Raw genomic sequence first — 11,567 nt, 5'->3', positions numbered from 1 at the left:
AATTTTACTGAAGTAATTAATTCCAAATTTGGGCATTTTTGCTATTATCACCACACTAGAGGCCTGGTGCACGAAATTCATGCACTGGGGGGGGGGTGTCCCTCAGCCTGGCCTGTATGCTCTCATAGTATGGGAGCCCTTGGGGGATGTCAGTTGGATATCCTTAGCGCTGCCATGGAGGTGAGAGAGGCTCCCACCATCGCTGCTCTGCTGGCCAGCCATGAGCCCAGCTTCTGGCTGAGCAGCACTCCCCCTATGGGAGGGCACTGACCACCAGGGGGCAGCTCCTGTGTTGAGTGGGATTGGGCCGAAAGGGGCTCTCCGACATCCTCCAGGGGTCCCCGATTGTGAGAAGGTGCAGGCCAGGCCAAGGGACCCCACCAATGCATGATCACCAGGCTGGGGTGGGATGTGGGAGGTTGGCCAGCCGGGGAGGGACTGTGGGAGGGCTCCAGGGTGTGTCTGGCCCATCTCACTCAGTCCCAATCTGGCAGACCCCAGCAGCAAGCTAGCCTACCGGTCAGAGTGTCTGCCCCCTGTTGGTCAGTGCATGTCCTAGCAAGTGGTTGAGCAACCTTAGCATATCATTAGCATATTATGCTTTGATTGGTTGAACGGATGAACAGACGACTGTACACTTAGCATATTAGGCTTTTATTATATAGGACTAGGGGCCCGGTGCACAAAATTCTTGAGGGGGGTGGGGGTCCCTCAGCCCAGCCTGCATCTCAAAGATGTTGACAACCCATAGCCCTAAATAAAAATGTATTCACATTCTGTCTCAGGTTTCTCAGCATTGGGCCTAGACGAGGATCGTCATGAGAAATGGAAATAGGCATCCTAAGATGAAAAATAATACCAACTGAAGGGGTATATACAAATTATCAGACTAAGGCTGGAAATTCAGGAATATAATCTCTTAAGATATTTATTGTAATCTCCAAAAATTAAAACAAGATAAATCCAAAGAACCAAAACCACTTTCTATACAGAATTCACATACAAGTTTAATACCTAATAGAGCACATACCATTTTTACACAATTAATTTCAGTAGAGAGAACTGAAACTTCACAATGTGAATACACTTTATAGCTTTGAACCAGACAGGAGCCCCTGTGGACAGGTGGGGGCTGTGTGCCGAGTAGCAGTTTTCAACCAAACGCTGCACCCACTGGGGGAAAGCATGGAGCTGTTGCTAATATTTGCTCAGGACACGCTCCACAGCGCCCCAAGGAGCCGGTGCCATCACAGAGGGGGTTCGTCTGTGCACCCCAACACTCTGTGTGTGGCACAGGGAGCACAGGCACACCTCCGGGCACCATGGCGCTGTCTGCGGGGGACAGTGAAGGGAACCCTTGTGTTTGGCGCCTGGGAACGATGTCAATGTTTCTAACGTGTCTTCAGAACAATGCGTGTTCCGTGGCCATGTCTTCAGAACAATGCGTGTTCCGTGGCCATGTCTTCAGAACAATGCGTGTTCCGTGGCCATGTCTTCAGAACAATGCGTGTTCCGTGGCCATGTCTTCAGAACAATGAGTGTTCCGTGGCCATGTCTTCAGAACAATGCGTGTTCCGTGGCCATGTCATCAGAACAATGCGTGTTCCGTGGCCATGTCTTCAGAACAATGCGTGTTCCGTGGCCATGTCTGGGGCTGCGCAGCACAGACAGCGACGGTGCTGCAGCCTGTCTTGCTCGTGAGGCAGAAATAGGCAAACGGGGGTGGCGGGGGCGGGGGTGGATGGGCTTCAGAGGCCCGTTTGGCTGCGAGAACAATGGCTTCCAGCTGCCGGCTGTCGTCTTTCTGTTCACGAAGAACATCTGTCCCCATCCTGCTGTGTGTTGGGCACAATCTCCTCAGGTCAGATTCTCTCCGGGGTCACATCTGACGTCTTCAATGGCAGGCCCCACGCCCTGTGCTCCCACTCCTGCCCTAACTTCACATTTAGACACATCCTGCCCCCCCCACCCACCCTCCCCCTTCAGTCACTAAGCTGAGTGCTGGGCACATGAGACTCAGCAGCTGTGCAATGACTGACTAAACATTAAAACACACTCTTAATTAGGATTCTAATGTTGGCTACCTGCTTTCATTTTTCCTTAATTTGTTACAGGGCCATCACTAACCACCAACTTCCTCAGTGGGTTTGAGAGCTGAGTACACGTTTCCGGCTATCCCAGGTGAGCCAGGCGCACATCCCAGTGGGCGCCCAGAGCCATTGGACACGACTGGAAGGTCCTCACGGGCGATGGCCCGGCCGAGGAAGGAGTGGAGGCCTTGCAGGAGGTGCCGATGACCACGCCGTCTAGACACCGCTCTTCTCCTTCTGAGTGAATGAGTCCTCACTGCTCGAGGTGTCGTGATGTCCTTTGCTGAGTGAATGGGAAGGCAAAGCACGATTTTAAGATGAATGCTGTGCCTACAAACTGGGATGGCAGAGAGGAGTTCAAGGTCATTGCCCTCCTTTAAACGTCACAAACATAAACAGTCAGAACCAGCCACCAGGCCTCATGGCTGCACTCTGCATCGCAGTGCGTTCCAGGCCATGGCTGTGAGGCTGACAGGGCTGAGGGTGCATGTGAGGCTTTGCGATACCAAAGTGATGTAGGGAACCTGGCTTTTCTGTCTCCACCTTCCTGGTGCGGACAATTGAGAACTGAACTGAAATGACATTAGCTACAACCTAAACAGATACGAATATTTTAGGATTCCCGGGTTGACAGTGTTAAATTTGAAAACAAAATACAAGATTGAGTTACAATAAGTATACATACAAATACAAGAGTGAAAATTCTTAGTAGACAGAACATGTGATCAACATTTCTGAGACTAAAAACGACTTTTTCTTATGTGCATATATTTTCTTAGGTAGCTAAATTGGCCTCTTAAAAAAGGCTAAAGGAGAATTCTGAATTAACAAGAAAATTGCTATATAAAGTAAACTAACAACCATTCTGTCTTAAAAAAAAAACCCACAATTCTAAAAGGCAAAACTGACATATATTTGCAGGTAACTAGACGTTTGGTCTTACAGGAAATAAAGAACTCTGAGGTAGCACAGAGGAGCTTCCCACGACACAATAAAGTACTGACACGCCAGACACACACAGCTACGGGAGATCATCTGAGTAGGTCACACGCCACCCACAGCACTTCGCACGTTAGCTGTAATTCACTTTCACTCATTTATATACACTGAATAAGTCATTAAATATTGCACTTATTGGCCCATGAACCCTCAATTCTGAGGTGTTGAAAATAGAAAAAAAATCTATTTTTGTAACATATTTCATGCAACATTTAAGACATTTCAGTTCCACAAACACCATTAATAGTTGTACATGTGGACAGTCCAACGGCGTCACATCACATCTGACATTAACGACATATTCACAGGAACACGGAGAACTTCCATTCAGCACACATCCTAGGGGTGATGGGACAACGCTTGGAAACCATCCTAACGGTGCAGAAAACCCGGACGGACGCCGGACACGCTCACCTCCCTGAAAGGCAGGGGCCTGCAGCTCACACACCACATGCCATTAGGTACACAGTCATGAGCCACAGCGACCCCGGCCACCAAAAACATGGATATGGAAAATTTTCATTCAGATATAAGGTCACAGCCAACTCTCAATTGTCCACAGTAAAGGGAAGTATGAGCTCAGGCAAATGAAATACTAGGTAAAGCCCCGCCTCACTTCAGCTGGTGACGCCCAGGACAGCGCAGGGCGATGCGGATGGGAGGGAGGGGAACCTCCAAGTTGCGCTGTAACACGTGCAGTGACGCACTCCCAGCAGCTGCGGAGAGAGCTGGGCAAATAAAGCTTGATTTGCCCACAAACAGCTGGCCTGGTCTCAATACGTGAGCTCTAACATAATTTCAGGAATAATGTATTTTGTCTAGAATGTTTGCAAAATGTGTTTTCGCTCTATCCTCTTTTTAATGGGAATCAATTATGTGCACAGACACCCAAATCAGTGCGAAGAATCTATTTTATAGACCGATTTAAATAGTTGTGAGTGACAGCTGGAGTGTAGCAAAAGCTCCCTTTTTTCTGGCAAAGAGAGAGCGCCGAATACAGGCATTTCCCTTCATAAAACGTGTGTCATGTGTGTGCACGTGCCTCTACATGTGTCTCTGTGTGTGCATGTGCCCATGTGTGTGCATGTGGGAGAGGCAACACTGTGTTTGTGGCCCAAGTGCAAATATTTTCATCTACCAAAGGGAAATCGTATTTGCCTGGAGTGTCGAGCATTTCTGTAAAAGTTTCAGGAGAAAACGTTCATTTATGAGCCACCACTGACAATGGGCGGGTGTGCCTTAGTCACGCCCCCGACCTGGCTTTGCCCCCGGGAGGCTACACTTCTGGCATCTGGAGCCTTTGGCGCACTGCAGGGCACTGATGCTTTTTCCTGGCATCAACTTCATCTTTTACTCAATCTGTTTCACTTCATTCCAGAACATAAAACAGGCTCATGTCTTTGACTGGCTTTGGTCAAAATTCACCTAAAATAGAAAGGACTCTAACAAGCTGACCCTAACGGTCAACTCAGCAGCAAGACTCCTGGTGAGCTGTGGGGTGCAGCTGCTATCCTGGTGAGCTGTGGGGTGCAGCTGCTGTCCTGGTGAGCTGTGGGGTGCAGCTGCTATCCTGGTGAGCTGTGGGGTGCAGCAAGACTCCTGGTGAGCTGTGAGGTGCAGCTGCTGTCCTAGTGAGCTGTGGGGTGGAGCTGCTATCCTGGTGAGCTGTGAGGTGCAGCTGCTGTCCTGGTGAGCTGTGAGGTGCAGCTGCTGTCCTGGTGAGCTGTGGGGTGCAGCTGCTATCCTGGTGAGCTGTGGGGTGCAGCTGCTGACCTGGTGAGCTGTGGGGTGCAGCTGCTGACCTGGTGAGCTGTGGGGTGGAGCTGCTATCCTGGTGAGCTGTGGGGTGCAGCTGCTGTCCTGGTGAGCTGTGGGGTGCAGCTGCTATCCTGGTGAGCTGTGGGGTGCAGCTGCTGACCTGGTGAGCTGTGGGGTGCAGCTGCTGACCTGGTGAGCTGTGGGGTACAGCTGTTATCCTGGTGAGCTGTGGGGTACAGCTGTTATCCTGGTGAGCTGTGGGGTGCAGCTGCTATCCTGGTGACCTGTGGGGTGCAGCTGCTGACCTGGTGAGCTGTGGGGTGCAGCTGCTGACCTGGTGACCTGTGGGGTGCAGGTGCTGTCCTGGTGAGCTGTGGGGTGCAGCTGCTATCCTGGTGAGCTGTGGGGTGCAGCTGCTGTCCTGGTGAGCTGTGGGGTGCAGCTGCTGTCCTGGTGAGCTGTGGGGTGCAGCTGCTGTCCTGGTGAGCTGTGGGGTGCAGCTGCTGTCCTGGTGAGCTGTGGGGTGCAGCTGCTGTCCTGGTGAGCTGTGGGGTGCAGCTGCTGTCCTGGTGAGCTGTGGGGTGCAGCTGCTGTCCTGGTGAGCTGTGGGGTGCAGCTGCTGTCCTGGTGAGCTGTGGGGTACAGGTGCTGTCCTGGTGACCTGTGGGGTACAGTTGCTGTGCACAGAGGGGTGAAGCTGCCACAGCTGTGAGGCTGCACCTTCCGGCCACTGGAAAGGCCCCGAGCACGCTGACAGAGCACAAGGAAGAGTCCTGGAACCACACATGCACTCACATAGGGAGGAGTCTAGAGAGACACAGGCCAGCTCCCAAGACACCTGATAGAGCATCTCAATACGATGTGAAAACTCTGAATAAACACTTTGGTCTAGAAGGGTTTTTAGTCATGACTTCAAAATTATCTGCTTTCCACAGGCCGCTGCTCCCTCAGCCCTGAGACAGCCTGGTGGCGTCTGGACACATTTCTAATGGAGTCCCCAGGGCCTGCAGGATGCACCAGGCAGCAGAGGGTCGGACGCCTGGGGACCCTGAGGAGGAGCCTGGAGACTTTGAAAGGTCACGAAGAGGAGCTGCTGGCGGAGCGGCCGCATGAGCTCCTCCTGCCCGAGTGAGCCTTCGCAGGGGCCGTGGGCGACGCCTGGAGCTTCCCCCTTAGGACTTAACCCTCAGCACCTTCCACACCCACCCACTGTCCAGAGACTGAGATGCGGATCTGCTCTGTGGATGACTATTTGACAAAACAACTTCAGTCCAAGGTTTCCGCTACCTTAGGAACGAAGGCAACATCCCCAAATCAGAGCACTCGGACATATTTCCTCAGATCCGTCAGGTTTGTCTCTAAAAGTAATGGGTGGTGGTGAGGGGGGGGGTGATAGGTGTCCAGAGGGAGAATAATCCAGTTGAAACACTAATTGAATAGCATCAAGGACAAAAGATGCATGTCTGGCATTCACAAGCTAAATGGCATCTGTTTTAAGGTGTCTTCATCTTTTGAATACGCATTTAGTGAGGCCATTAGTAAAAATGACCTCTGGTTGTTTAAGCTGCTGGCAGATGGGGCGAAGGTAGGAGGTGTCGTGTGCACGTGCGTGTGCAAGTGTGTGCATGTGTGTGTGCATGTGTGTGTGGGGGGGCACACATGGCCAAAGGCTGAAAACCCTTGGAACGACAGTGCGATAATTTATATGGCCTATAACTTGATGCCATACACAGGCGCTCCCTTAGTTAACCCTGGGCTGGACCCTTGTTTGCCAAATTTGACTTTAGAAGGAGGATCCCTCGCTGAGGTCAGATGGAGAATACTCTCCCACGCGCATCACAGAAGACACACTGTGCCATTCACACCAGCTCCATGGGGTCCTTCCTGCAAACTCCTCCCTCGATGAAACCCACACCAAGGTTCCCCCGCGGTGGAAAACGGAGTTTACAGATGCTCCTTGGCAAGACGCTCGGCCACGGTCCAGTCACCCCGATGATCCCTATGCAGCTCGGCCACGGTCTCCGGCATCTGAGACGTGTCCTGTCCCTGCCCACCGCTGCCCAATACTCCCACCAGCACTTTCACAGGAAGATTCTCTACTTTAGAAAAGTGGAGAAACATCTTTAACACAAGCCCCAAAACAGGGTGAGCCCACCTCAGCGGCTGTCCTCCTCCCATTTCGGCTGTCCTCCTCCTCCTAATTCGTGCCTTCTGCCGCCTGCTGTCGGCGCGCTGGGCGGGGACGGGCCACCCAGTGAGTCCGAGCAGCAGCTGGGGTTTGCGTTACCCATGGTGTCTCAGGGTGTCGGGATGTCGGGGCGTCTCGGGGTGTCGGGGTGTTGGGGGGGCGGTGCTGACAGTGCCCTCCTGCCTCTCACGTTGCTGCTGAGTGCCGAGTGTCTCCTGGACTCGGAACATCTGGTGACGGAGGCAGGGGTGGGGAGACGCTCGAGAAGGATGAACGGCTGATGGAAAAGGTGGAGAGGACAGTGGTCTCTTTCCCAACCTGGGTCCATGGGGATCCTGTTCAGACGGCTTCTGATCAGGAAAACGCAGGCATCGGGAGCTGTGCCCTGCGGGAGGAGGGCTCCAAGGAGCTTCAATCTGCGCCCGGGTCTGAGCCAGAGGGCTGGTGCTGCTGCCTGTTATGGAGCTACCATGTGTAATGGGGGCAGTGCATGTTATGGGGGTAGTGTGTGTTATGGGGGGTAGTGCGTGTTATGGGGGGTAGTGCATGTTATGGGGGTAGTGTGTGTTATGGGGGGTAGTGTGTGTTATGGGGTAGTGTGTGTTATGGGGTAGTGTGTGTTATGGGGGGTAGTGCGTGTTATGGGGGGTAGTGCATGTTATGGGGGTAGTGTGTGTTATGGGGGGTAGTGTGTGTTATGGGGTAGTGTGTGTTATGGGGTAGTGTGTGTTATGGGGGGTAGTGTGTGTTATGGGGTAGTGTGTGTTATGGGGTAGTGTGTGTTATGGGGGTAGTGCATGTCATGGGGGGTAGTATGTGTTATGGGGTAGTGTGTGTTATGGGGTAGTGTGTGTTATGGGGTAGTGTGTGTAATGGGGGCAGTGCATGTTATGGGGGTAGTGTGTGTTATGGGGGGTAGTGCGTGTTATGGGGGGTAGTGCATGTTATGGGGGTAGTGTGTGTTATGGGGTAGTGTGTGTTATGGGGTAGTGTGTGTTATGGGGGTAGTGCATGTCATGGGGGGTAGTGTGTGTTATGGGGTAGTGTGTGTTATGGGGTAGTGTGTGTTATGGGGGTAGTGCATGTCATGGGGGGTAGTGTGTTATGGGGGTAGTGTGTGTTATGGGGGGTAGTGCGTGTTATGGGGGGTAGTGCATGTTATGGGGTAGTGTGTGTTATGGGGTAGTGTGTGTTATGGGGGTAGTGCGTGTTATGGGGGGTAGTGCGTGTTATGGGGTAGTGTGTGTTATGGGGGTAGTGCATGTTATGGGGTAGTGTGTGTTATGGGGGGCTATCTAGTGAAGTGATGGGGGAGCTCATTCTACAGCTCCTCACTGTAGAATGCATTCACCCCCATAACATACACCCTTGCTGTCAGCACGCCTATTACATAACCTTCAGTGCAATCCTCCCGGCCACCCGGCCAGTGCCCTCCAATGCCCAGCCTGCTGGGAAGCATCAGTGGAAAGAGCAGGCCTGGTGAGGGTGCCCCTCATTTAAACATCTAAGCTACGATCCGTTCAGACCAGTTCCAGGCAGGTGAATACCCATCTCTTAGGAATCTTGCCAAGGGCCTTAAACAATATTTCAATTTCTTTATAGTTGGTCTCCCAGTTATTAATAACACTGAAAACGAGACACAGTGACCTGCCTTGTACAGTAACCTGCCCTGAAAATGGGTAATTTACTCAGAAAATATGAGTCCTGTGCCCACTTGATTTTCAATTAAAAGCAAACAAGATATCCTGAGATCTCCCATCTCCCCTCCCAACACAAGCAAGGCCTTGTTACCATCCCCTCCAGTGACCGGCAGAATTCGAACCCATGGCACAAAAGTTAGCAGAAGTGCATGTATAGCCTGAGGTCCCAGCAGTAGCCCAGTCTGAGAAGAAATCTGAAACATAAAGACCCTAGAAGACACAGAACAAATCACATGCAAATACCAGATGTGGGTGGGTGGAGAGTCTCATGGATTTGAGATCACGTATTTGCCACATTTCCACTCAGGGAGTTGCCCAAGAATTCAGTGCATGGAACAGCCAGCGACACACAGCTCTCCCTCGTCTCCCTGCGGCAGTGAGTGCAGGCTGCCGGCCTTCCGTGGATGCTGCCGGCTGGTGCCAGGCCCCGCTGCCCTTGAGGGGTTAGCAGCCACAGCCGGGCTGCGGCGGGGGCGGCGTCTCCTTGAGCCTCGCGCTCTGCTTCGCAGCGGTGGCGGCCTGCTCAGTGTCTAGGCTCTCTGACATTTTGTCACAGATGACGTCCACCAGGCGCTCGAAGGTCTGCTTGACGTTAATGTTGTCCTTGGCGCTTGTTTCAAAAAACTCAAACCCTGCAAGGAACACAGGAAGCAGAGCCCGGTCATTCTGCCAGAAGGGAAGGGACTTGGGTGTGGTTAGGGCTGCGACGGTGGGACAGGGCAGGGACGGTGGGACAGGGCGGGGGTCTGGGGGGGAGGCATGCGCTGCCATTTCCACAAACCCTGGGCTCGGTGATGCTCAGGCGCTTTCTCTCTCTGATTCACCTGTGCTCCCAGCGAGGCTGCGCCAACTGAAGGAGCCCTCGGCCAGGTCAGGAGCCAACACTCAGGATCCTCAACACAGGGTTTATCTTTCCTTCCTTCCCAACCCTGGCCACCGTGGAACCTCGTGAAATCTTTTCTAGCACTGGTGTTATTTGGCATTTTCCTCTTTCCCCATTTTGGATCCTAGCAAAATAATTAATTCCCATAGTTTTCCATTAATTCAAAGCTTAGATTTCCTGTGCAGGGTCTGCTGCACCAACTTGGCCCAGCTCTGTCTGTGTCCCCAATGGAAGGTTGGAGGGGGACTTGGTGAATGGCCACCAGGGGGCGCCACCGTGTCACTGAGTTCCCTGGAGCTGCTGAGCCTCCTGCAGGAAAGGCTTGAGTGGGATTAGCCTCCAGGGCTTTCAGCTCGGCCATCTATCGGCAGCAATGTCCCTAGATGAAGGACCCTGAGAAATTTCAAATGAGCTGCTAGAATGGCAAGTACAAAAATGCAGTGAGTTTCACACTTCTAGGATGTGTGATGGCACCTGGGCCCAGGCGGCTTTGTACGCTGCTCCGGACACAAGCTAATCTCTCCCTTCATGCCCTTCACCCCCACTTCCGCCCTGAGCTTGCCAATCAGTTTCCATGGACTGCTCTGGTCCATTTGGGGACATTGATCTGGGGTGTACTGGGTTGAACACAGAAACACTTTCCTAATCTAGTCTGCATTTTACCCTATAAATCCTTGGTTACATCTGGCCCCGTCTCAGAGGAGCCACGGACTCAGAATGATTAAATCCTGTGGCTTCACCCCAGCTCCTTGGGCCAAGGACAAAGAATGGACTAACATTTTACATCCATGTCAAAATCCCTCTGGCGCCTCAGAACCACTCACTTCTTAAATAGTATCGAAGGGTAGAGAACAAAAAGCCATTCTCATGTGTCAGAAGGTCTCACTTGGTGATAATACTGTAGAGTCAGATGGCTCCTTTGAGCTTGAACCGCACTGGCTACTCTGTGTCCACGATTAAAGTCTCTGTGGTAACGGCAGGACTGGAGCTGAAGAACCCTGAGTAGAGCCAGGGTCTGTGAGACAGGGGTGGACACCTCAACCCTCCCTGGCTAGTGTTTCTCTTTACATTCTGCATTTCTTTACAGCGAGAGTGGGAAGAGTTCTCTTCTGTCTGTGCAGCCGACAGGGCCCGGTGGTCCACGTGTCAGGTGTAGAGATGGCAGGTGGACTGGCCTTCGGGGGGTTCCCAGTGCTCACGGGGCTGTTTCCTGTCACAGATGCCGGGACCCACTCAGGAAGCCAGAGTCCCTGCCTGAGACTTTGGAGAAAACGATTCCTCAATTCAGCACACCGTCCCAGCTGCTGGTCCAATTCTCTCATCTCTTCTGCCCACACGTCCTTCCTTATCGGCCTGACTCTGGAGGCACTGACCCCAGTGGCATCAGAAGGATTTGGCCATTCGGACAGCCCGGCACCGCACGGTCTTAGTCCGATGTGACTGCTTTCACTGCTGCAGGTGCACACTTTGAGGTCAACCAAAGGGCCCTTGGCCCACCAGGCAGAGCTCTCAGTGCCTTGACCGAATCTAACCTGGGACCCAGGTGGTGAGGGGGAGGTGTCCCAGGTGGAGACGCCCAGGTAGAGAATGCCGTATGGTAACAGCCCTGCATGGATCCAGCCTGGCTGGAGGGGTCACCCCATGACACAGTCTGAGGGTTGGATTATCAGGCCTGTGCTGTTCGAGGGTCAGCTGTAAAAAGCTCTGAAAAGCAGGCTTCCTCTCACTAACCAGAGATGCTATTTGTCATAAAATTGAATATTCAGGATAAAAACCAACACTACTGTTACTTCAGCTTGTAGTTGGGTTCAGAGCAACTGTGCGTGAAACTGTGCAATAACTCCTCCTCCTCCAGGTGAAATCTGTGCCTTCAGTCAATCCCCGTGTGTCAGGCCACTCACACCCACACCTGTGTGCCCGGGTGTTCCAGCTCCTGCACTAAGCCAGAG

At 52.5% G+C, this 11,567-nt stretch overlaps 1 protein-coding gene across 3 annotated transcripts in view; it reads right to left on the bottom strand.

Annotated features, from left to right (window-relative positions):
* Positions 1-902: 902 nt before the first annotated feature.
* Positions 903-11,567, bottom strand: part of RAB3C (RAB3C, member RAS oncogene family) — a 54,590-nt gene continuing 43,925 nt past the window's right edge. For 2 of the 3 annotated variants that reach the window (XM_059695075.1, XM_059695073.1), the window contains exon 5: positions 903-2,373. In XM_059695075.1, coding sequence (XP_059551058.1) covers positions 2,123-2,373 — 251 coding nt within the window. In that variant the 3' untranslated portion in view covers positions 903-2,122. Of the gene's footprint in view, positions 2,374-8,863; positions 9,368-11,567 lie in introns of those variants that run through there. The other variant, XM_059695076.1, reaches the window with a different exon arrangement.

The sequence above is a fragment of the Myotis daubentonii genome, chromosome 4 (genome assembly GCF_963259705.1).
Source record: "Myotis daubentonii chromosome 4, mMyoDau2.1, whole genome shotgun sequence".
Classification (NCBI taxonomy): Eukaryota; Metazoa; Chordata; class Mammalia; order Chiroptera; family Vespertilionidae; genus Myotis; species Myotis daubentonii.
The sequence above is the reverse complement of the archived record's forward strand: the minus strand, read 5'-3'. Positions and strand labels throughout refer to the sequence as shown.